Genomic DNA, 27194 nt, shown 5'->3' with positions numbered 1-27194 from the left:
TTATTCAATATTCACACAGAGAGAGGCTTGGAAATGCAGCCTCTTGGGAAAATGGTGTTGTCCTGAGTAAATCTCCACCCTGCTTATCTCCCACTTTCTAATTCATCAACAGCACCATCACCCTTATGGTTGCCACTTAGGGCCATCTGTCTCCGAGTTCTTTGCTCTCCTACTTCTAAGGCTCACCAGGTTCTGGGAGATGGAGGGTCTGGAATGCTTTGAAGGTGACCCAGAAACTACAACTAATCCAGAATGTGGCAGCTAGGCTGGTGACTGGGAGCGGCTGCTGAGACCATATAACACCGGTCCTGAAAGACCTACATTGGCTCCCAGTATGTTTCCGAGCACAATTCAAAGTGTTGATGTTGACCTTTAAAGCCCTAAATGGCCTCGGCCTAGTATACCTGAAGGAGTGTCTCCACCCCCATTGTTCTGCCCAGACATTGAGGTCCAGCTCCGAGGTACCATTGTATTATTACTATTATTTCTAGTGACAAAGTGTCAGCCAGCTGCTGCTCCAGCTCTGCCTGCTCCTCCTCTCCCATTATTTCCCAACTTTCCCCCTCATCTTCCTGAGCTGTGACCTCCCTCAAACCCCTGTTGTACAGTGGTACCTCGGGTTACATATGCTTCAGGTTACATACGCTTCAGGTTACAGACTCCGCTAACCCAGAATTAGTGCTTCAGGTTAAGAACTTTGCTTAAGGATGAGAACAGAAATTGTGCTCCAGTGGCCAGCGGCAGCAGGAGGCCCCATTAGCTAAAGTGGTGCTTCAGGTTAAGAACAGTTTCAGGTTAAGAACGGACCTCCGGAACGAATTAAGTACTTAACCTGAGGTACCACTGTAATTCTGAACTGTCTCCTTCTTCTCTGGAAGGGTCAGGCTGGGGAGGCGGCCACCCCCATTCCTCCTCTGTCCAGTCCCTGACACTTGCCAGGGTTTCAGACAGGTGTCTCTCTTTGCCTGGAGATGCCAGAGATCAAACTTGTTACCTTCTGCAAGCAAGGCAGGTGCTCTATCACTGACCTACGGCCCTCCCCTGCCCAACTGTCCCCCTATCCCAGCAGCGTATTCTTAATAATAAAATGTAAACAGAGCAACCTTCTTAAGTACACACCCAAAATCCTCAACTCGGCGCTGGTGTAAACGGCTCCGTGCTTGTTTTCGGCTACGCACTGGTACATTCCAGCATCAGACTGATTGACACTGTGGATCAGCAGTACACCATTAACCATCTCAATCCTGCTCTGCAATGAAACAGGAAAATAATTCTACAAAAGCAAACAAAACCAGGAAGATTTGTTGGGTTTTCAGCTTTACAGAATATAGGAAGAGGGGGGCAGGTTCATATAAGTGAACACGCACAAAAGTAGCTTCCTGAATTTAATTGTGGTGGCTGTCCTTTTGCTTCACCCTTCATGACAGTGCTGAAATATTTTAGACGCTGAAAAGTGCACATAATGGTTATGGTCTGGGATTATCTTTCAGCTGAAGTGTGATCAGAACCCGATGGCTGCATGAAATATCACAATTTTAACTGGCTGACTCACTGCTGCCTGCAGTCTATTATGCTTCAGACCTGGCTTATTTGAGATTGAAGATCTTAGTACAGAGCTGTCAGTTTTCTTCCCCTGTGAAAAAGGCTTCTGTTTTCCTGCTTTGTCCTTAGAGGATTCTTCAGAATTTCTGGAGAATTTCAGTGGGTGCAGGATTTGTACCTTGCCCTACTTTTACAGCATTTCCACAGCATTCACCAGCCTCCCTGGCTGCTTGAACCTCCTGATCTGAAAAAGCTTCACAGAGGGAGTCAGCATTCCTGGGGATTCAAATGAAGCACAGGCAACCCAGACATATGGATGCCAGAATCTGTCAGTTTCAATTTTTCATTTTGTCAATCTTAGGTTCAGTTCTCTACATTTCAACATCATTTCCCCCCTTCTTTTTTATGTCCTCATCAGGATTTGGGTGTGAATTGCTCCCAATATGCATACAGTGGTGCCCCGCAAGACGAACGCCTCGCAAGACGGAAAACCCGCTAGACGAAAGGGTTTTCCGTTTTGGAGGCGCTTCGCAAAACAAATTTCCCTATGGGCTTGCTTCACAAGACGAAATGTCTTGCGAGTTCCTGCGGGTTTTTCCCCCTTTCCCCCCCCTTTTCCTAAGCTGCTAAACCGCTTATCAGCTGTTCCGCTGATAAGCCGCTTAACAGCTGATCGCTAAAAGCCGCTAAACCGCTAATAGCGCTAATCTGCTAAGCTGTCAATGGGCTTGCTTCGCAAAATGAAAAAACCGCTATACGAAGAGCCTCACGGAACGGATTAATTTCGTCTTGCGAGGCACCACTGTATTTTTGTACGCAATTTCCCAAAATACAATTCATTTTTCTATGCTATTTTCACTAATATGTGCATTTAAATACACACGTTATGTATGCAGGTGTATAATGTATATGAGCATTTTTGTAAACATCAGACATCTGGAGAATTGCAGTGCAAAATTCAGAGAGGAGTGAATTTTGAAAGATGGCCAAGCTATGTTTCAGTTCCTATAGTATTTTGGAAAGTACAAATCAGGAAGGTTCACTTATAAATGCAGACTGAACTGGATTTCCCTCCACCCCTTCCCAGAGGGCTGCAGACCAGTGGTTCAATGATTTGTTGAATCATTTGTTGAATCATTTGTTCAATGAAACACCTGCCTCAAAAGCAAGGTAAGCACAACACAAACCCTGACCCTGAAAGGAATGTGCTCAGAAAGCAAAGCCAAACTAACTGCACACTTACCTCTGGCCAGAGAGGTGTTCCATTTTTCAGCCATCGATAGGTGGGTCTTGGCTTTCCAGTAGCTTTGCATTCCCATCGGAGCTGATCTCCACTGTCTAGCTGGGTATCATTAAGCCTCTCCACCCAATGTGGGTATGCTGCCAAAAATAACAGAACAGGATCACAGTGCTTGAGACTGCTGGAACTATAGCTAAGTCTATGAAGACATGAAATGCCATTGTGTACATTTGTTTTTAAACTGCTGCCTTTGCATTTTGATAAATGTTACATCTATATGGGTCATATCCAGTGCTGCAGTTCCACTGGTACAACACACTTCTGCGCATAAAGTAAAGTTTCTTCTTCCCCTCCTGTCCCCCTCCTCTTCCTCCATTACCCTGCACCCCCAAAATCAGTTCCGGAGGGTTGGATACAACCCCTTGTTTTCAAAGTTTGATTTTATCAGCATTTTCTTCTGCATATTTTATATTGCTTCATGTAAGCTGCTTAGAATATTTTTGTTGATTAAGTGGTGTATTGATCTTATTAAGTTACCCAGCTCCTTCAAACTTTCCTCATAAGGCTTGGCTTCCAGATGCTTGATCATCTTGGTTGCCCTCCTTTGCACACGTTTCAGCTTGTCAACATCCTTCTTAACTTGTGGCACCCAGAACCAGAAACAGTATTCCAGATGTGGTCTGACCAAGGCAGAATCGATTACTTGCCTTGATCGGGACACTCTACTTCTGTAGGGGTGAGAAAACTACCTTCCAGTATTATCCCTGTTTGGGTCCATTATCCAATCTGTTAAGGTCATCTTGAATCCCGATTCTGTCTTCAGCAGCATTGGCTACCCCCTCCCAGTTTGGTGTCATCTACAAATTGGATGAGCATCCCCTCAATTCCTTTATCCAAGTCATTTATAAAGACATTGAAGAACAACGGTTCCAGGACAGAACCCTATGGCACCCCAATTGTCGCTTTCCTCCCCAGGATGATGAGGAACCATTAGTGAACATTCTTTGGGTGCAGCTGCAAATGCACCTAACAGTTACCTCATCCAGCCCACATATTAACTACTTCTTCACAATAAGATTATGGGGGAGTTTATCAAAAGCCTTACTGAAATCAAGATGCACAGCATCCCCCTGATGATCCACCAAGTTTGTAAAAAAAAAGAGTCCAACACTCTGTTCTTACAATGGCCAGCAAGGTGCCCATGGGAAGCCCACAAGAGGGAGCTGGATGCAACAGAAATCTCCTCTTCTGTGACTCCTATGGTATTCAGAAGAATGCTGTCTTTGACCCCAAACACACAAAAACACACCAATTATGAGCATTTTAAGAATCATCTCTCTCTCTCTCTCTCTCTGCTTCTGCCGTGTTTTCAGAGTACTCCCAGATTTGTGTGAAAAAGACTCTCCTCCTGAAGAGAGGGGAGTGGTTGTGGGCGGGAGCCCAAGCCCCGCCTCTAGCAGGGAGCGTTAGCCCCCTGCCTCCCACTCACCTGGCTGGCGCCCACGCCCATCGGCAGGCACCCAACCAGGTGCCTCCGAGGGGGCGTGTACAGCAGCCTTAATACTGCGGCACCAGCCCCTCCTCGGCCTCACTCTTCGTCGTCCCGTCGCAATTCACCCACCCTCCACTCCCTTTGAGCTCAGGGTCTTAGTTTTCCTTGGCCTTACTATGGACCTTAGGTTGGTCGCCCTGGTTGTCCGGGGGGCCTGGTAGGAATTTTTCCATTTGGCATTAGGCTTTGGGGTTTTTTCGCCTACCTCGTAGCAATCGTCACAACTTTTGTGGTATTGGTGGGTAGGTTAGGCATTGGAATAATGTGTCATGGTGTCGAAGGGCTAGGTGTGGCCATCGCCTATGCCTTCAATTTTTGGGTATTCCGTTAATGGAATCTGGCGGTCGTGTATTCTGTCCGATGCCTGCTTGGCGGGAGGCCATGGCACGACCCTCGGTGACATCAGGGGAGAGCCTATAGTTGGATTAGCATCAACAAGCTCCACCTACTGGTGAATAAACCCCCCTTGTTTCAGACTCACCCCTCTCTGAGGGGGTGGAGTCAGCTGACATAATCCAATGCCTAAGCCAATACCTTTTCACTTGCTGTAATCAATAAAGTTGTGGCCTTTTCTTGCCCATTAACCTTATATCACGTGTCCTTGTGTATTCATTCCACTTTGGGGGGGGGGATCGGGTCCTCGAACCACAACTCTCACTTTCCATCGCGAGCCGTAGAAGAATCGTTGAGGGAAGCAACATTTGATTCATACTGTACCTGAGTATTAATTAACTGAGCAAATTCACATTCCATACCAGGTGATTATGAGTTTTGGCAACAATCATTCATTCACAGGGAAGAATCAACGTTTGTTGTTGGGAGCGCCCCAGCATAAATTGATTTCTGCATGGAATATTGTCTGCACAGAGCTAGTGCAACAACATTATCTGAGCTTATACCATTCTCTGGCCTTTACTCCTTTCATTTTCTGTGTAAAGCTTCTTGTGGTCTGGGGAATTCCTAGCTCTGTAGAGTACGCTGCCTGTCAGCCTAGCTCTGGATACGATTCCCCCAGTCAACACAATGGTTGAGCAACAGCAGCTGATGTTGTAGGCTTGTGGTCTTAATAACTAGCTATGCTACAGATGCCAACTTCCAAAGAGAAAAAAAGCCTTCTCAAATTAATAAGGCTTAACTCATTAATCCAATGCACTGAAGAGGAAAGCTTTTAAATCTCTTCTGTGTGGCATCGCAGAGTATCAGATGTCAATGGCCTTGACATCAAGGAATGCAGAATAATATATCTGGCAGGGTTGGTTAGCAATGGAGAGTTAGCACAGCGATGGATCTATTTTGGACAGAACAAAATCAATAAAGCGCTTTAATAGCAGTCCTTGTGCTGGACAGAATTTAAAAAATAAATCTTATAATCTGTTTGGTATTTGACCAGTCACCAATCAGTGTTCCAAGAAGCTGCAGGAAAGGCATGGCAGTTCTTCCTGGGGATAAAGGTTGCAAGGAATAGACATCAAACTGGCATTTAGGCTGCAGTTATATGAGTGCTTAGCTGGGAGTAAGTCCCAGTGAACTCAGTGGTATTGACTTCTGAAGAAACTTGTACAGGATTGTGCTGTTAGTTCTGCATCTGAAGGCAAGGGTTGGACATCCATGCAAGCACATATTATGCCAAAATATTATGAAGGCTGGGATTACATGTCAATACCCCAGAAGCACTGCTTGAAAACATCGCCCTGGGTTTAAAATAATAGTAACTGGTTGCAGTAATTCATAGAATTGTAGAGTTGGAAGGGACCACGAAGGTCATTTATTCCAACCCCCAGCAATGCAGGAAGCTTTTTGCCCAACATGGAGCTCAAACCCACAGAGTGAACTGAATACTTGACCAATTGTTCTGTCAGAACAACGGAGTAACAACTTTTGATAACTTAAAAGAGTGACCATGGATTGTTGGGAAGTAGAACTAATTCTTTTATTGAAATTGATTCCTGACCCTGAAATTCCCAACTTTTCTTTGATTTATTTAACAACAGGGTCCCAAGGGCTCCAAATGTCTTCAGAGTTCTCTTCTTTTTTCTATCATCATCATCATCATCATCATCATCATCATCAGACTTGTTGACAGCAGCAAAATGAGCACTTACAAAAAAGCCTATATTTTAAATGCATTTACCGCACTTTTCTGTGTGTAAGACCAGGGTTTTTTTGTTTTGGTTTGGTTTTTTACTAAAAAATAAGGTTTAAAAACTGGGGCGTCTTATACATAGTGGCTGACGGGTGATTGGTTGCAGCTGTGAGCTGCAGACTGTCATTGGCAATTTGTCGTGTGATTGGTGGCTGCGGCAAGGGTTTCTTTGTACAGTGGTACCTCGGGTTACATACGCCTCAGGTTACATACGCTTCAGGTTACAGACTCTGCTAACCCAGAAATATTACCTCAGGTTAGGAACTTTGCTTCAGGATGAGAACAGAAATTGTGCTCCAGCGGCGCGGTGGCAGCAGGAGGCTCCATTAGCTAAAGTGGTGCTTCAGGTTAAGAACAGTTTCGGGTTAAGAACGGACCTCCGGAACGAATTAAGTACGTAACCAGAGGTACCACTGTATTGGCTGTGGGAAATGGGTGTGTGATTGGTTGCTGTGTCAAGGGCTGCTGAGGATTGGCTGCTGCTGCAGCGGCAATTTTGCTTGCTATTTACTTCCACTGTTGGTGATCGGGCAGACGCTTGTAGCAGACATGAGCGATTGCTGGCGAGTGGGGTGAGCGATTGCAACTGTTGGGTTAGTGATCTACTGCATCCCCCCCCCCCAAGCTCAACAGCTCCAATCTTCCACAAAAAAACCGCTCAACAATTTTGGGCAATTTTCTGAAATTAGAGCCCCCCCCAAAAGGGGGCATGTTATACATGGAAAAGTACAGTCTTTCCTCCTTCAAGGGCTTTCCAAGGGTCTCCAGTCTGGGCACTGACCAGACACAGATCTGCTCAGCTGTCACAATGTGGCAGACATCATTTTAAAAGGGGCATTTCCCCCTATTTTCTGTTACATTAAATAATTGGTTGCATTGATTAAACCTTTATGAGCCTGCATGTGGCAAAAAACAATAATAACTCTTTAAAAATATTGGGCAGTATTCAACTTTCCTGTCCTGCTACTGCAAGAGACGTCTGTCTGCAGAATGGAAACCGCAGCTTCTCCCCCCAAGCAATCCCTGATCCACCCTCAAAACCTGCTTTGGAAGGCTGGGGGCAAATATCCACTGAAAAGGTAATGTTTTACTTATGCCCCCAGCTCTGTTGTATCTTTATGCTTTTTTCTTGTACTTTGACATCAGCACTAGAAGGTTGGGGTCAAAATAACCATATGTTGCACTAAAGCCAGAGGGAGAATGGCTTTGCTAAGGCCACCAAGTGGCTAAGGAGAGATTTGAACCAGGGATTATCCGATTTACAGCGCAGGCGGTACATATCTGCTTGCATGAATTTATGCTTTCAAATCATTCCGCATTTTGAATTTTGTATATGCATGACTGCCATGACTTGTAGGGAAAGGGCAGAGAAGCTATCCTTTAAAAATGGCTGCTTATTAAGTAGGACATCATTATTTCAGAGTCTTGAAATGTTCTGAGTGCAAATAACAATTCCAACGAAGAAAATGATTTGCCATCAAGTTGATCTGTGTGCACAATAGGCGAGTTGTGCAAAGCAACAAGTGTACACACTTTCACCATGGTTTGCTGTTTTGCTTATGACCCTTGGTTTAAGTACGATGTGAGCCAAGCACCCTTCATTAACCATGGTTTTTTTGCCCCCCTCACCCAAGAAGCTCACAGAGCTACAAAGGCTTGATGCAGCAGTTGCAGCAAAGCAAAGCAAACTTTGGAGATGCAAGCCATGGTTTATTTCATCATCTGTGAAACAACTGATTGTTTGTTAAACAAACCATGGCATGGTGTTATGTGTGAAGCAACCCATTATGTATATATGCATGAGAATAAATGTACAATAGAGGGGAGAAAGGACATGATTTATCATTGTTTACTAACTGCCTTGTCTAACTGTAATATTTCCTCTGTATATGTTTACATTTATGGTAAGCTGCTTAGGTCCGCTGATGTTTAGAAAGCTAAGAATGCATATTAATAAATCAGTTTAAAAAGTAGCACTAACCACTAAATTACAACCCTTTTTATCAAGGAGCTTCTTCAGAAAATAATAATTTAATTAGGATGGAACGAGAAGGCTACCTCCAAATAGTAAACTGCTGGAAAGTGATAGATTGCATGTGCATTTCTGGTGCTCTATGCTCTTGGTTAACACTTTAAAGCATTTAGGTTTGTCTGATGAAGTGAAGAGGATATTCTATTGTTGAGGATGATCAAAGTTTATTTGCAATAGTCAAGTCCATTAAAAAAATGTAATTCAAGCAAGCGGGGTCAAACTATCAAAGAGGGATGATCAATGTTACCTTACTTTTGGTGAAAATAATACTAGGCAAATAATGGAAAGGGAAAAGGATTCCTACAATAGAGCAATTGTTAACATAATTATGGCAAATTGCAAAAATTAAACTATTTTTATATGTGACTAACAGAAAGCAGCTCAAGCAAAGACCCTCCTTGTGATAAATGGGCATCGTTGGCCATTTATGAGAAGGGAAAAATTAATGAGACTAACCAAGTCAGCCAATTGTTCACTTTAATTAGAACATTAAGCTTGCACTGATAAGATGTTCGGGTCTGGAGTGTTTTGCTGGCATGTAATTACTAAAATGCTGTTGGTACTATTTAAAATAATAATAATACAGAAACACACAGTTTAAAGTAATACAACATAACACAGTTTAGAAGGATTCAGAGACTGTACTTTAGAGCAAAAGTGTGCCCCTGGTTCTGCAGTCCTGCACAAAACACTGTCCCGAGTCCAGGTTTCAGAATCATGCATGAGTAGAAACATGTCCTGACAATTCTTATTTCTAGGAGATAAGGATCTTGCAACTCTCATTTATGCATCTGCAGCCAAAGAATGAATGCAATCATTCTGGTCCATGGGGGGGGGGGATTGAATAGGAACATTACAATTATATAAAGTTATTGCACTCCCCCCCCCATTTGGATTGATGCCTCGCTAATCTCAAGATCGCTTACTGCAGTTCCCTTGAAGTGAGGATGGATGGATCTATTTCTGGTTCATACTTGTAACCATAATTCCAATCCATGGTTTCTGCATTAATAGTAGGTTTATATATATATATGGTAAAGGTACCCCTGACCATTAGGTCCAGTCGCGGACAACTCTGGGGTTGTGGCGCTCATCTCGCTTTGCTGGCTGAGGGAGCCAGCATTTGTCCGCAGACAGCTTCTGGGTCATGTGGCCAGCATGACTAAGCTGCTTCTGGCAAACCAGAGCTGCGCATGGAAATGCCGTTTACCTTCCCGTCGGAGCGGTACCTATTCATCTACTTGCACTTTGACGTGCTTTCGAACTGCTAGGTTGGCAGGAGCAGGGACCGAGCAACGGGAGCTCACCTCATTGCGGGGATTCGAACCGTCGACCTTCTGATCGGCAAGCTCTAGGCTCTGTGGTTTAGACCACAGTGCCAACCGCATCCATATATATATATATATATATATATATATATATATACACACATATATACACATAAAAGTCCCCTCAAATTATATAAATGCATGTTTAATGTTTCTTTTCTCTCAGCATATATATATATTGATGAATTTGCAAAGACACAACGCAGGGCAGTGATGGAAAGGCCATGGCCCTGCAAAGGTGGACAGACTCCAACTGCCATCACCGTCAGCTAGGGATAGAGGAGAAATTCAGCTCAGTTCTCATTGAAAGACAAACTTCCCAAATTCACAGTATCCAAAACAATATCTGGATAGCTCAGTTGGTAGAGCATGAGGCTCTTAATATCAGGGTTGTGGGTTCCAGCCCCATGTTGGGCAAAGGATTCCTGCATTTCAGGGGGTTGGACTAGATGAACCTTGTGGTCCCAACTCTATGATTCTATGTGGACTAGAACACAGCCACCCTTTGAAATTTGTACTTTTTTGAATTCTGCAGTGCAACTCGCCAACCAAATAATATGTACAAGACATGCATCTAAATGCATAAAAGAAAAGAAAAGAAAAGAAATAAAAGAAAAAGTATCCTGGAAGAGTGCTTTGCATATGCAGGCAAAAATGCACACAAAATGTGTATCCTAGGGGGAAAAATCAAACTAAAGAGCAAATAAATATTCTTATTTTAAAAAAATAATAATTTATAAGTTGGTTCGTAAATGTGGAGAACTGAATTTAAAATTGAATTCTTTCTGTTTTGCTCTCCCCCCCCCCAAATTGACAGCTTCACCCCACTGTAGCCCCAGCAAGTGGTCTGGTAAGATGGGAGTTATAGTCTGGTAACATATGAAGGGCAAGGGGAAAAGTAAAGGTAAAGGACCCCGGATGGTTAAGTCCAGTCAAAGGCGACTATGGGGTTGAGGTGCTCATCTTGCTTTCAGGCTGAGGGAGCTGGCGTTTGTCCACAGACAGCTTTCCGGGTCATGTGGCCAACAGGACTAAACTGGTGCAACAGAAAACCGTGATGGAAGCCGGAGTGCATGCAAACACCATTTACCTTCCTGCCACAGTGGTACCTATTTATCTACTTGCACTGGCGTGCTTTTGAACTGCTAGCTTAGCAGGAGCTGGGACAGAGCAATGGGAGCTCACCCTGTTATGGGGATTCGAACCGCCGACCTTCTGATTGGCAAGCCCAAAAGGCTCAGTGGTTTAGACCAGAGCGCCACTTTGGCTACTGCCATTCTAGGCTGTGCACAGTTCAGATGAGGCCATTGGGAGGTCCAGCAAAATGGGTCAGCAGCCTGCCTGAGCTGAGTTGTGTGTCTTTAAACCAGGCTCTTCTGACACACTCAGGCATTCCTCAGCAGAAAGGTCAATGTGGAAGTGATTCCCCAGAGACATAAACTTTGAGGGGCACCCTGAGCAGGCCATGAAATCAACTAGAATGCTGGGCTGAGCAACAGCAACAAGTTCCCGACAAATTGCAAGCGACTAAAATGACATGCCGGAAGAAATATCAACAACCTCAGATATGCAGATGACACAACCTTGATGGCAGAAAGTGAGGAAGAATTAAGGAACCTTTTATTGAGGGTGAAAGAGGAGAGCGCAAAATATGGTCTGAAACTCAACATCAAAAAAATGAAGATCATGGCCACTGGGCCCATCACCACCTGGCAAATAGAAGGGGAAGAAATGGAGGCAGTGAGAGATTTTACTTTCTTGGGCTCCATGATCACTGCAGATGGTGACAGCAGCCACGAAATTAAAAGACGCCTGCTTCTTGGGAGAAAAGCAATGACAAGCCTAGACAGCATCTTAAAAAGCAGAGACATCACCTTGCCAACAAAGGTCCGTATAGTAAAAGCTAGGGTTTTCCCAGTAGTGATGTATAGAAGTGAGAGCTGGACCATAAAGAAGGCTGATCGCTGAAAAATTGATGCTTTTGAATTATGGTGCTGGAGGAGACTCTTGAGAGTCCCATGGACTGCAAGAAGACCAAACCTATCCATTCTGAAGGAAATCAGCCCTGAGTGCTCACTGGAAGGACAGATCCTGAAGCTGAGGCTCCAATACTTTGGCCACCTCATGAGAAGAGAAGATTCCCTGGAAAAGACCCTGATGCTGGGAAGGATGGAGGGCACAAGGAGAAGGGGACGACAGAGGACGAGATGGTTGGACAGTGTTCTTGAAGCTACCAAAATGAGTTTGACCAAACTGCGGGAGGCAGTAGAAGACAGGAGTGCCTGGTGTGCTCTGGTCCATGGGGTCACGAAGAGTCGGACACGACTAAACAACAGCAACAAAAATGACATGGGAGGAGTAAAACACAGTTTTTTTAAAGGCGAGAAAAATAACCCAGAAAACTAGAAGCCTGCGAAGCATCTTGGGCCTTGCCAAATCGAACATGTCTTCTGTCACTTGCAGGGCTGGACGTCAAGCCAAGTGGCTGAGACAGAAGCAGTGAATGTTTTCCAGAGTGTCAGCTGTATCAGGCAATCATGGTACATCTGGTTGTCAGCATTGGGTAAGCTGGGAATCAAATCGGCCTGTGATTGCATGAGAGCAGACAGGCTGACTCTGTGCATTCTTGGGCATTCCCCAAAGCATCCATGGTGAACTGGATCAAATTCAACTGACAAACTGAGCATGATTAAGGCAGACAGGAAAGCTAGTACCTAAGGATGAATTGCAAATCAGAGCATTCCCCAGAATGACAGGTTTAATCCCAATACCCTGTCTGAAGCTCTTCAAGGGATGGTGTGTAAAAGATGGTTGTTTAACTGTAAATCTGCGAACCTATAGAAAGGAACCTGGAGCGATGCCAGGCTCTTATAGCCAAGGCTTGTTTCTGAAGCTAAAAAACCCATAATTCTCTGAAAATAAGGTTAGTGCACTCAAAAGCAATGGCCAAAACTATTGTTATCTGATTTAGCCATGTAAATTATGGGTGGGGTGAGAATATTAGGGATGGAGCAATAATACTGCTAATTCATTTGTTTCTGGCACTTATAATGCATCTATAAAAAAATTTTTGGGAGTCATTCAATACATTTAATATTGGGACGCAGGTGGCGCTGTGGGTAAAACCTCAGTGCCTAGGACTTGCTGATCATAAGGTCAGTGGTTCGAATTCCTGCGGCGGGGTGAGCTCCCGTTGTTTGGTCCCAGCTCCTGCCCACCTAGCAGTTCGAAATCACCCCTAAGTGCAAGTAGATAAATAGGTACCGCTTTATAGCGGGAAGGTAAACGGTGTTTCCATGTGCGGCACTGGTGCTGGCTTGCCAGTTGCAGCTTCATCACGCTGGCCACGTGACCCGGAAGTGTCTTCGGCCGGCGCCGGCTCCCGGCCTCTTGAGCGAGATGAGCGGGCAACCCTAGAGTCGGTCACGACTGGCCCGTACGGGCAGGGGTACCTTTACCTTTACCTTAATACATTTAATAAGGTCACTGTATGTAATAAGAGCCTCAAGAAAACATGCAATCCAAGGTCATTTCCGGGTCCTTAAGATTTTGGAGGAGAGATTTGGGCACATACTAGAAACTGAAGTTTGTGCAAATAAAATGGATTAAAATGCTCTATCGCCTTGACGCAACATATCCACTTAAAAAACACAACACATTTTCATAGATAGAAAAGAGATGGGGAAATGCCCTGAATACTGTGGGAATTAATTAATTAATACAAATGGTTAACAGAAAGATGTATAAACACCGCACAAGCAAATCAGGGTGAATTCAGGATAGATGCTTGCTGCTGCGTATCCTCCCAGCAAACAAATAAGGGGGGGGGGGGAATGCTCAGTAAAGACTAGACATGTGGTTGTGTCCAACTAATTTTTAGTCACAGTAGACCCATTGGGCTTAAATTAGTCATGACCATTAATTGGAATGGGTCTATTCTGAGTAAATATTAGCCGGATATTACTCATGGTGTAACCTCCTTGTAAGATTTGTGCAATAAATTAGGAGAGTGAACTGGCCCTCAGTAGGGCACAGTTCTCAGATGATTAAAACTAGCTCTGTGCAGACCTCCTCCTGGTCAGATTGCAGAAAGCTTCAATGAACTCAGTTGGACTTACACATGAGTAGGGACAGTTTCTTGCATTTGGTTTCTGACTAGTCACTGATTTGCAGCCAGAAGTTAAGACGGAGCAATTTTGCTATATTCATAAGATAAACTTCATGCAAATGGTAAGATTGTTCAGTCTTAACTTCTGCTGAAATATGAAATATCCCATCTGTATTGGCATTCTGCCGGCTTCTGAAGGCAGACCTGTTTACACAGGCATCCAACCTGTTTCCTGTTTGAAATAGTGTCTTGTTTTAATTGGATTATTACATATTTTAATAATAACATGTTTATATTTTAATGTTTTAATGGGATTGTCTTATTGTGAATTTTAATTGTGCGATGTTTCTATTTTGATGTTTGTGTAATTGTGTTATTTACACCTGTAAGCTGCTTAGAAGCTCATTCAGTATTAAGCAAAATGATTAACAACAACAACAACAACAACAACAACAACAACAACAGCAACAACATACTGTATACTTGCAGCTGTCCTCTGAAGACATTCCTTCCACGTGAGTTTTCGGCCTTACATTCATATGTCCCTGCATCTTCCAGCTGCACATTTGGAATTTCAAGAACCGCCTGGGACTTCCGCAGGCGGGCTTTGCTTGGATTGGGGCCATTCACTTTCCTCCATGAGATTGTTGGAACTGGGCTGAAATACAGAGTGAAGTCATGATTAGCTCTGATGCTATTAAGAGTATAGATCCTGTTACCTGCTAATTTAAGTACTTAATCGTCTAAGCAGCAATAAAGTGTAATCACAATTAAGGCTCATGAACTGCCTGATATATTTCACTTTCTACTGAGAATATTTAATAAGTTCCGCTCTGTCATGGACACTTCCTGGCTATTTGGAAGTACGTTTCCCCCCCTCCCACAGCTACTAAACTTGGAACTTAAAATGAACATATATTATCTTTCACGAGCTCAGAGAAAAGCATCACACACTGAAATCTTGATTCAAAGACTGATTTGGGCTGGGCCTGTGTGTTAACATTCCTCATGTACAGTGGCACCTCAGATTAAGTACTTAATTCGTTCCGGAGGTCCGTCCTTAACCTGAAACTGTTCTTAACCTGAAGCACCACTTTAGCTAATGGGACCTCCCGCTGCCGCTGTGCCGCCAGAGCATGATTTCTGTTCTCATCCTGAAGCAAAGTTCTTGACCCAAGGTACTATTTCTGGGTTAGCGGTGTCTGTAACCTGAAGCGTATGTAACCCGAGGTAGCACTGTATTCCAGTTTATCTAGGAGAACTTCTAAAATAAATATCAGAACTGGAGCAAAAAATTCCTTCCAGTAGCACCTTAAAGACCAACTAAGTTAGTTCTTGGTATGAGCTTTCGTGTGCATGCACACTTCTCCAGAATTAAGAACTGGAGCATTCAGAGTTTATCTCAGCTTACAGTTTCTCTAGCGCATTTGCATCCCTCCCACCCCAATCTATGTTACCAATTCATATTTCCACATGAATAAAACACTGCAAAAACAGAAAGGGAAGAGGAGGCAATCTTCAGGGAATTATGCATACAATTGCATCGGGATTCTTTTATGCAACAGGGATAGACACATACAGTCCTGCACATTGGTGGAAAACAACCACCACGCTGGGCGAACAAAAAAGGAATATTGATGCACATGCATTGGTAATGTAGAGGATGTGTGTGAGATTGAGATACAGAGAGAGAGGGTATTATAAAGGAACTGAAGAAGAAGAAGAGTCTACATTTCTAATCCTGCTTTAGGTGCTAGGTGCTTTGAGACCCGAAGGAGTCTCAAAGCACCTAGCACCTAACATTCTCCATTCCCTTCCTCCCCCACAACAAACACTCTGTGAGGTGAATGGGGCTGAGAGACTTCAAAGAAGTGTGACTGGCCCAAGGTCACCCAGCAGCTGCATGTGGAGGAGCGGGGAAGCGAACCCGGTTCACCAGATTACGAGTCCACCGCTCTTAACCACTACCCCACACTGGTGTAGCTACAGTGAACTCCACTGGCATATGTAGAGAGCCAGTGTGGTACAATGGATACAGTGCAAAACTAGGGTCCAAGAGATCAGGGTCAAAAGCCACACTCAGGCATGAAGCTTGCTCTGGAGGGTAGGACCCGAATCAATGGCTTCAAGTTACAAGAAAGGAGATTCCGACTAAACACCAGGAAGAACTTTCTGACGGTAAGTGCTGTTTGACAGTGGAATGGACTCCCTCGGGAGGTTGTGGTCTCTCCTTCATTGGAAGTTTCTAAGCAGAGGTTGGATGGCCACCTGTCATGGATGCTTTAGCTGAGATTCCGGCATTGCAGAAGGGACTAGAAGACCCTTGAGGTCCCTTTCAAATCTACAATTCTATGTCTCTATGTTTCTCCATGCTCATGGGCTAGACCAATGAAGAAATACCTTGCAATCTAGCCCTTCAAAGAATCTGCAGCAGATGATAGCACAGTGGTAGGAAACATGTTTTGCATGCAGATGGTTCAGGGACAATCTTTGGCAACTTGGTGATAAAAGGAATGGTTCCACTTTTTTTTCTGCATTGATCAGGCCACATTGGGAGTATTATTGTTATTATTCAGTTTCATTTCCCTTCGTCCCAAAGGTCTTGAGGGAGGCAAACACACAAAGAAACAAGAAAACAGTGAAAACGATCTAAAAACAAAAACATCTGAAAACGATTCTAAGGCTGAGGTAAACTGGAATGAAATCTACTTGAAAGGCTTGTTGGAAGAGGAAGGTGTTCAGTAGGCTCAGAAAAGACAACAGACAGGGTGCCTGTCTAATATTTAATGGGAGGGAATTTCTAAGGGTAGATATCACAACACTGAAAGCCTAATCAGTATAGTCTGCGGAAATGAGATCCTGATAAGATGGTAGCTGCAGGAAGCTCTCATGTGCAGAGTACAGTGACCGATTGGGTACTTTGCCTAGTTCTGGAATTTATAAACTGCTTAATCAAAGCGCTCTCTCAGTGATGTACAAATAAAATTGTTGCTAAAACACGGCTCGCAAACCAATGAAAACCCCGATATAGATAAAACCATAATTAAAATTAGTAAATCTTATGAATCTTGATAACCAAATTCTAAGTCTGGGTGGGCTTGCAGAAATGAAAAAGATTTTGGCAGGCATCTGAAATAATGTCAATAGGCAGGGAGTTCCGAAGGACAGGCGCTGCTGCATCTAAGGATCAACTTGTAAATGAAGAATTCTTGTCATTATCAATTAATCCACACACCACCTTTTCTGCCCTTAAATCTGTGCTCAAAGCAATTCACACAAAGGTGAAAGTCTAATTACAGTAACAATATGTAATAAGTTATATAATATCAAAAGTTGCATCCTACAGTCTTTGTTTTCTTTTTAGCAGGACTTTGGACAAATGACCTCGACATATCTATGGAAAGCTAAGTGAGCATTTATAAGACAGCTTCCTACATTTCAGATGGAAAGAAGAATCATTCTAACATATTTCAGGAGGCACAAAAGTTTCTAAGCAATTTGGCACTGCAAACTTTGAAGAGATCTAACTATACTTTTTATCTTGTTTTAATTGTATGCCACATCAACTTTACTGCTATCAATTACAGCTGGAGGAATGCTGGAAGATTTTTTTTTTTTAATGTCATTCCCTAGGCTATTAACAAGTCTCTTTCAAAATTTTACTGCCCCCACCCTCTGATGATGAAGTAATAAGCCAATTTTTCAAGGAGAGTAAAATACTTTGGCTGTAAAGTTTTAATGATTTCAAAGGAAATTGCTCCCAAATTGCAAATCACTATTCACAGGCAAGTTGTAACTTGCTTTAATGAATCTTATTTTCCTTACAGAAGATACCAGTCACATGGATTTTATATCTGAGATGAATATATGTGTGTGTGTATGTATATGCAGATATTTCTCCTCTGTGACTTTGGCAGAAAATAAATAGAAAGACTGTTAAAAATCAAGAAAACAGTCAGAAGACTATGGATTTTTTTTTTTTGCATACTTTTATGCCTATATGAATGGCTTAGTCAAAAACACAACTTCTAGATATTCTAAAGAAGTTGATGCCTTTTTTGGTTTCAGTTTTGCTTTGAGGAAAATGACCTGTATAGGATCCAGGTTGTTATTCATTGATAACAGTAGTCAGTCAGATTAATCATTTGACTTAAATGAGTCTACTTTGAGTATGACTGGAGTATGATTTAGTTGTTTGTTACCCTCTGTCCATTGCTAAGGCCTATTAAACTTGCTTTGTTTGTTATTATGCTGTGTACTTTTTTGCTTTTATATGGTAAACCACACTGTGTTTCCTGGATGAAGGGCAGTATAAGACATTCAATAAATAAGATACTAGCAAATATTAACATTACTCCCTCTTGCAAGATTTGAACCAGATTTCTTACCTGTCCTTTGCTATAAGGTCCTAGGGCAGGTTATGCCAATCTCAAAAATTAAACTTAGTTAAAAGCATTTGTGGTCAGAATAGGGTCACAATGTCAGGATAAAGAGGTGTGTCTTTAGCATTTGACGAAAGCTATACAATGAAGATGTCCAATGTGCCTTATTCTGGAGATGGAATTCACAACTCATGGTTGCCACATACAACACCTTCTCCCAGGCCTCTCCCTCCTGAACCTTTGAGGGTGGTGGAGATACTAAGAGAGTCTCTTCTACCTCCTCTGCCAACTTTAGTACCCAATAGGAAAGAAGGCAAGATCTTTGGGGTCTAAGTTTCTTAGGGTTTTTAAAGACTCGTTTCATACCCTCCAATGGGACACAGGGTATGACGCTATCTTCTGGTGCCTCACCACTGTGGCGGTTACATGATCATGGTCTCCAAAAGGTGGCCAGATGTGTTTTTTGGGGGTACCACGCAACACTGTGCCCCCCCAAAAGTTTTTTTCTGGGCAATATTGTGTCCCAAAATCGCATGAGAGCAGTATGGCCACCACACTCTCATGGGGGAAAAAACCAGGATGTTCCATTTTTTTTCTGGGACAGTTGAGGGGTTTGCGGAAACAAACCAGTAACCAATGCAGCTGTTTTAAAACAGGGAGTTGCATATGCATTCTAAACAGCACCCTGGACAGCAATCTGGCCTGCTGCATTTGTGATCCTTCGAAGTTTCTGGGTCGCCTTCAAGGGCAGCCCCACATAGGGCCTGTTGCAACAATCCATTTCAGTGAATGGACTAATGGAGACAACCCCTCTTGACTGCACAGGCCTTTGTTTACCATACACTCTATTTCTTCAGTACTTCCATTCCTCACTCTATCTAGTCGTGTGGCCAGAGTTTGACAGACACATACGGTGCTCTTTCTCTGTTTTAGTTTTTAATTCTTGGAGCTTGTGGTGATTGGCAGTTTCAAATAAACACTATTAATAAATCATTAATCTGTAACTAAAAGCCCAGACTCTTCTAAGGGACTCCTGCCAATTGCCTACCGCAGAATGTCTCTCAGGAATTTAAGTCATTCTCACAATTACAATGGAGTCAAAGCTGTCTGAGGCAGCTTTGAGCTGAAATCACAAGGAAATCAAAAATGCAGAGGCCTCCCAGTGTTTGGAAACCTGTGATAGCCAGGCATTTGTTTATTTTGCACTAAAATGCTGAACAATAAAGAGACCTCGCTCCTTAATGATTGCCTGGTGAAAGGTAACAATAGGAACATTTGTAAATGCTATTTGGAGGGGGGCAGGAGAAAAGGTAAGAAATGAAAACCTAAGAAGAGGAGGAAATTTCAGGCATGTTTACCTCCTGATTCAGCCTACAGCTGAAGCCTGAAATGTCAGTTGTCTAATTATTACAGAATGAAGTCAAAAGCAGTTTTGGTGTACCTGGTCGCCAATTGTGTAGTGATGGCTGGAAAAGAAAGATAAGGCCTCAATATCACCCTGCTTTGCTATTAGTAGGTGGCCTGCCTTACTAGATAACCCTTTGCTGCTTAGCAATAGAGGCCTTTTCTCATTTTTTGTTTCAAGTGTGAGGCAATGAAGGTGTTTGCTTCTCAACCTTTATTTTCTCTTGCTTGACAGAGGTGAGAAAGCCGGGGAAGGGCTTGGGAGCAGCTAATTCAATCCCATTTCAGCTTTTCTGGTGCTCAGTCATCAGTCTGTCCTGTCCTGTTTGGTGTTTGGATTTTTTCTGGAAGAGCGTGTGAAAACCCCACATTTAAACTGTAATAATAATAATAATAATAATAGGGATGCGGGTGGCGCTGTGGTCTAAACCACAAAGCCTAGGGCTTGCCGATCAGAAGGTTGGCGGTTCAAATCCCCACGACGGGGTGAGCTCCCATTGCTTGGTCCAGCTCCTGCCAACCTAGCAGTTTGAAAGTATGGCAAAGTGCAAGTAGATAAATAGGTACCGCTCCGGTGGGAAGGTAAATGGTGTTTCCGTGCACTGCTCTGGTTAGCCAGAAGCAGCTTAGTCATGCTGGCCACATGACCCAGAAGCTGCACGCCAGCTCCCTCAGCCAGTAAAGCAAGATGAGTGCCGCAACCCTAGAGTCGTCCATGACTGGACCTAACGGTCAGGGGTCCCTTTACCTTTACCATAATAATAATAATAATAATAATATAATAATAATAATTCTACCCTGCCCATTTGGCTGGGTTTCCCCAGCCATTCTGAGTGGCTGTAGTCATTTTGCATACAGTTCTTCATAAAACACATTTTTTTATATATATATAAAAAACATAAAATACAATTTCAAGTGCTTTTCGGTGCATCTTTTCCATAGAATACAAAATTTGATATAGGTTTTATTTTCGGGTTTTTTTAAAACGCGTAATGCATACTTTGGTGTGCAACCTATAGCATACGGAAAAAACACACATCACAAAATCCAGATAAGTTGAGTTTTGAACTGTAAACAAGTTTGGGAGCATTGGATTGGGTCAGCTGCCCCCCCCCCAATGGATCAAATTCCTTTTCCATCTTTTTCAAAGCGAAAGAGGAAGATGTTCTCTGTCACTGTCTTAGTTAGATAACATTGAGGAATCATCCTCCTAGCTTGAAAGTCTTCCTTAACTAGTTGAGTGTTGGTTTCATAGAGCTGTGCCCTCAGAGCCAGCAGCTCCATAAGGCAAGCAGATCTAATTGTCTCAGGAAATGGGCATGGGAGTGATGCACTGGTATGTCCCCTACCTCACTCATCTCACTACCCATCTAGCGATGCTTCTGTGAGGCTCTGCCCAACCTGCCTGTTTCACTCTGAGGAAGGGCCAAGGGGGTCTCATCCCACAAAAGGAATTCCAATCACACTGTATAGATTGCACTGGTATATATTTTTCACTGTGCAAACATGGAACTTGCATATTTATATTTCTCTGTCCATTATGCTTGGCCAGGAATTTGGTAATTAGGGTAAAGATGGATACAGCGAGGTTGGAATTGATTCTATATCTAGCTAGTTACCAATCCTATATGATGGGATATAAATCTGAAATTTCATAATCAATATGAGAAATTTCATTTGCTTCTCTCTTACTGTTTTATCAATTTCTTCATTTGGGACTCTGACACATTTATTGATTTAATGATATGAAGATACTAATTCTCAATCATCATTCATGAGCAACAGTAAAGAACATCATATTTTGTAAAGGATGGTTAGACTTCATTAAACTTTTTGGAAACTAATATCTGGCAACGTGAATTATTTTCATAGGGTTTACAGGTTTCAGCACACAGCTAATGGCACTGGATATATGGCAAATCCACTGACCCGTGTACCATGTATGAACTCTGATTCATTTCAATTACATTTGTGGGTGGGAGAAGCCTAGAAAAAGAATTGTCTTGGGGTCTAGGTTCTGGGTATAGACCCAGCACTGTAAGAAAATATTTTGTAGCCTCTTCTATGCATATTTACCGTATTTTTCGCCCTATAGGATGCACTTTTTCCCCTCCAAAAATGAAGGGGAAATGTGTGTGCGTCCTATGGGGCGAATGCAGGCTTTCGCTGAAGCCTGGAGAGCGAGGGGGTCGGTGCGCACCGACCCCTCTTGCTCTCCAGGCTTCAGGAAGCTATCCGCTAGCCGTGGGAGACCCAGCTCTCCCAGGGCTGGCGGAGAGTTTACCTGCACCCAGAAGCTTGGGGCGCGCTGAGCTCAGCACGCCCAAAGCTTCGGGATTAGCGCAGCGCTCCGCTAGCCGTAGGAGAGCCGCGCGGCTCTCCCATGGCTAGCGGAGACCTTGCCGGCAGCCAGAAGCTTGGGGCGCGCTGAGCTCTGCACGCCCCAAGCTTTGGGATTAGCGCAGCACTCCGCTAGCCTTGGGAGAGCTGCGTGAAGTCGCGCGGCTATCCCAAGGCTAGCGGAGACCTTGCCAGCAGTCAGAAGCTTGGGGCGCGCTGAGCTCCGCACGCCCCAAGCTTCGGGATTAGCACAGCGCTAAGCTAGGCTTGGGAGAGTTGCGTGAAGTCGCGCGGCTATCCCAAGGCTAGCGGAGACCTTGCCAGCAGTCAGAAGCTTGGGGCATGCTGAGCTCCGCACGCCCCAAGCTTCGGGATTAGCGCAGAGCATCTGGGGGGAAAATAATTCCCCCCCTTTATTTCCCCCCAAAAAAACTAGGTGCGTCCTATGGGCTGGTGCGTCCTATGGGGCGAAAAATACGGTACTCAGGCAGAGGTTTTATTGAGTTCAATAGAGCAGTTTCTCCAAATTTATTAAGATTTTTAAGCTTAATAATGCATTGTTGCATCTAAGGACATCCATCAGAGCTTGGAAAGTTCAAAGAACCTAGTTCTAGTTCAAATGCAATATGTCTAAACAGAAACTTAATTCCAATTCAGTTCACATTCAGTTCAATAGTTGAATTGAAATGTATCCAAATGACCCTCAGCTTTCCCCACCCGCAGTATTCAGAATGCTGAATGTTACAAGGTTCTGTGGTGAAGTATAAAGGTCCCCGCTTTACAAATGTTTACTATGCGAAAATTCACTTATCTAAACATAAGGAATTAGCACCCTAACCTCACCATAAACACTAAACAGATACCCAAACAGAGAACATTTTTTACTTCCTTTGCCTTTTGCTGTTTGGCTGAGGACTGCAGGGAGCGTTGGAGTGCTTGGACAAATCAGAGAGCATTTTTCTAGGGTATTTTTGGCTTTTGTGGGATGTTAAATTCTGTGATTCTGAACACATTAGAAATTTCCCAGTAGGAATCAATGGAAATCATCAACTCCTTATGTGAACGCTCACCTAACAAACAATTTCCAGGGAATGCATTGTCCTCAATAAGCGGGATCTGCATGTACTTAAGAAGACTAAAATAATAACAACAACAACAACAACAACAACAACAACAACAACAACAATAAATCAAAAGACAGACATAGTGGATTATGAGTTGTTTAATTTAATCTCCCTCCAAATTATGATCTTTAAGCTTAAAGGCTCTAGATTTCTTTTTAAAAAGTAAGAGGATGAACCTGAAAATAAACTAGAAATCATTCAATGAAATTAATTCAGTTATGGCAAATTATGGAAACTACTTCAGAGACCTTGAAACTAATTCACTGAACTTGGTTAAACTAAACTAGTTCATTCCAAGCACTGGCAGCCGCCGGCAATGGTTGGTCATTTCCATAGGCAAGATAAGATGTGATCTATCTGACAAACTGAAATGACTATTATGTTTGGATGACTTGTGATTTTAATAAGTAAACACAGTCCTCAAAACTCTTGGCACAAGATCACCATGATTCTTAACAAGATTTCAGAGTGTTGGATGAGAAGCTAGACAGGGTGAAAAACAAAACAAATATATCAGATTGACCTTGAAATATTTGTATATGCCCGCCTTCCCCTACTGGGAGCTCTCCAGATGTTTTCAACTACAAACATCTAGAGGGCACCAGACTGAGAAGGCTGAGTAAAGCTATTATTCATTAATGCTGCCTGCTTGACCATGAAGTAATATGGATGTTCTTTCACAGCTGATTCCCAACTGAATGATGGGAGCAAGTGTTATTTCACTCCTGTATTTCCCGATGGTTCGGGGCAATTTTGCAAGAGACCCAGTGTTGTATATTTCATTGTATGTTAACATTTGACAGAGGAGAGTCAGGGTCAAATCCCTGTGGAGCCATGAAGTTCTTAGGGTGATATTGAGCCAGTCTCTGTCTCTTAGCTTAGCCCAGAGTAGTGGTGAAGATGCATGAGGAAGGCAAAATCATGCTTCACCATCCTAGCAGAAGGGTGGTGGTGAAAACATAATGAACAGACGTTTTTCATGCAGGGACATAGAAACATGTGTGTGTGCTCTTGTGAACTGTTATGTATGATGTTCCCAGAACTTTGCTTTTCTATGTGTATTTATATTTGGAAGTGGTTGCATCTCTGTACCCATTTCATGTATTTATATTCCTTTGGTTTTAAACGCATTGTAAGGAGTCTGTATGGGAGTATATTGTATTTAAAAATGGGGTATCAGAGTTTTTAGGGGGCTAACCAGGTTGGGATAGCTGGGATAGCAGGCTTGTTGGGTTGTGAATATCTTATGTAGATTTTTCAATTTCGTTGTTCTGTATGGGACAATGACAATAAAGATTATCGTATCGTATCAGTGTGAGGTCCCGTGTATTTCAAAACTCAGTTCAAAGATGTTACAAACATGCAATCATGTCAGGGGCGGAGGAAGGGGTGTGTGGTGGAGGCGGGTCACCCCAGGTGTCACCACTGAGGGGGGGGGGTGACAAAATGCCAGGTAGCACTCACCACTGGGCCTGCAATGCGCCCGAGCCACGCATCTCTCCTGGGAGTGATGCGGTGGCTTGGGTGCCTGCAGGCTCCACGCTGCCCCAAACGGTCCACCAGCTGCTTCCCCCTCAGCTGTAGGGTGGCTGAGTGGGAGGAGGCAGGCAGACTCCTCAGAGGCCCCACGGAGCGTCCTGCCCTGACTCGCCCCGCCCCCCGTGGGCGGCTGGCTTCACCCCTGAACACAGGACTGCCCCAGGCACCCAACCAGCTTGCTCCGTCACTGATTCTTTCTTCAGTATCCCTCAATGTGCTCCTTTATTAGAAAGAAAAAAAGCTGTGTTGGTCCATGAGAGGAAATCCCAAAATCAAAATCACGACCCACTTTCGTGACATTTTGTTTGCCCCCAATAACGGTGCTCCCTAACTGTGGATTTTGGATTTTTCTACTCCAATGCTTCTTTGTGGAGGGTTTTGGAGACAATGTATGTACATAAATTCAAGGACCACATCACCTGCAATGAGCTGGACCCCAGCGTCTCCTCCCCCATTGTTCTGCCCGGACACTGAGGTCCAGCTCCGAGGGCCTTCTGGCGGTTCCCTCACAGCGAGAGGCCAAGTTACAGGGAACCAGGCAGAGGGCCTTCTTGGTAGTGGCGCCCGCCCTGTGGAACGCCCTCCCATCAGATGTCAAAGCGATAAAAATCTACCTGACATTCAGAAGACATCTGAAGGCAGCCCTGTTCAGGGAAGTTTTTAATATGTGACATTTTAGTGTATCTTTCATCTTTGTTGGAAGCCACCCAGAGTGGCTGGGGAAACCCAGCCAGATGGGCGGGGTACAAATAATAAATTATTATTATTATTATTATTATTATTATTATTATGTATTGCTTGTGTTTGTTGTAGCTGGTTTTAGTATTCATATTACGTTTGTAAGACACTTTGTGAGGAAATCAAACTAAACAACAAGCAACAATTATCTAAATAGTTCATAAGAATGGCTACATGCATGCTAAATCTTTGAAGCACATCTGAAGCACGTTTTTCCCTTCAAAGAATTCTGGGCACCATGTTTTACCTCACACAGAGCTACAATTTCAAGCAACCTTTCACAGATGACAATGCCCAGAATTCCTTGAGAGGGGAATGGTACTTCAAAGGTGCTTTAAAGGCATAATTTGTACAAATTAAAGCTTCTTAAAAAAATAGATAGATACACCCACCCCAGAGAATATTCACATTCTTATTGAGCTATTGGAAAGTTGCCTGTTATTAGGAATAGCTTGTGTGGCTTTCTGGTGGCTTCTTTATCAGAAAATGTAATGGTTCTAGAGATCTGATGCCCTCCCCTCCCTGCATGGTGAGGAGATATTTGCTAGGCTATTTCCAGCAGTGACACTGGCAGGGCAGCAGCAGGCAGTTACTCCAAGGCATATAGCACAGTTCAGCCCTGACAAGGCCCTGCCTCTAGTCTGCATATTGGCCATGCCCCTTCAAGTTCCTGTCCTTACTACAGGCAAGGGAAAGTGTGAAGGAGTTTGCAATTGCAGGAAAGGACAGGAGCACACTTCACACACACAAAAAGACGTTCTATTAAGCCAAACATGTTTGAAATCTGCATCTGTACTATTCTTTGGAAAGTAATTTCAAGGTAATACATAACTATCCTGCAACAGAATTTGGAGACCAAAGGCTCAAGTTGGTTGTATCTGAGAGTGCACCTGAGTAAGGAACTCATATTCAAAATGCATTGGACTCAATAAGGCATCAGAAGTGCCTTTTGTTCCCTTCTTCCCACATGGAAGGCTAGGATACAAATGGGTGATCCTGCATGATGATATGCAAAATGGCTGCATGTGGCAGACTTGCTCCTATTCCGTGTGGGAGACATAGGAATCAGCCTTATAATGAAGTCAGATCATTAGTTCATCTAGCTCAATAATATCTACACTGACCAACAGTGGTTCTCCAGTGAGACATCCTCAGCCGTATCTGGAGATGCCCTCAGTGGGTTGAGCCTGGACCTTCTCAACCTGTATAGGCCTTCTCCAGGTGTTCTACCACTAAGCTATGATTTTTCCCAACTTGAACTGGATACCTATGCTGCAACAAGGGCACTGGTGGCTACTGCATTGATGGAACTGGGCTCATGCAAAAACATTTTGCTTCTGGTGATGAAGAACAATATGACATCCTTCTGCTCTGGTGCTACCAGAAGACAGTGGACTTGCAGTTGACTCTCACTTCAGCGATGCCATCTTCCAGCACACCTGAGGGAGACAGGCTAGCTCTGGGAACACAGGGGTTGCTGTGTGGCACACCCAACTCTAACCTCCAACACCTTGATGCCACACACCCATCATATGCCGCCTGAAGAAGTTGTTTCACTTTGCCTAATGGGAGGGCTGGCCCAGCAGCCAGGTTGAGGGGACCAGTATTCCCTCAAGTCATACCGACCTCAGACTCTAGAGTTACTGCCTCAACAAAGCAGCTTAAAATACTGAGCCATGTAACTCGCAAACTTTCTTGACAAAGTATAGAATTCGTAATTGC

The 27194-nt window shown here is 43.6% G+C and overlaps 1 protein-coding gene across 4 annotated transcripts in view; it reads right to left on the bottom strand.

The window, feature by feature from the left end:
- CNTN5 (contactin 5) overlaps window positions 1-27194 on the bottom strand; it is a 685915-nt gene that overhangs the window by 139213 nt on the left and 519508 nt on the right. For all 4 annotated transcript variants that reach the window (XM_079973413.1, XM_079973412.1, XM_079973415.1 and 1 more), the window contains 3 exons: window positions 14422-14603; window positions 2786-2922; window positions 1120-1249 (listed from right to left, as the gene is read on the bottom strand). In XM_079973413.1, coding sequence (XP_079829539.1) covers window positions 1120-1249; window positions 2786-2922; window positions 14422-14603 — 449 coding nt within the window. The remainder of the gene's footprint in view (window positions 1-1119; window positions 1250-2785; window positions 2923-14421; window positions 14604-27194) is intronic.

The sequence above is a fragment of the Podarcis cretensis genome, assembly GCF_951804945.1.
Source record: "Podarcis cretensis genome assembly, chromosome: 4".
Lineage (NCBI taxonomy): Eukaryota > Metazoa > Chordata > Lepidosauria > Squamata > Lacertidae > Podarcis > Podarcis cretensis.
The sequence above is the reverse complement of the archived record's forward strand: the minus strand, read 5'-3'. Positions and strand labels throughout refer to the sequence as shown.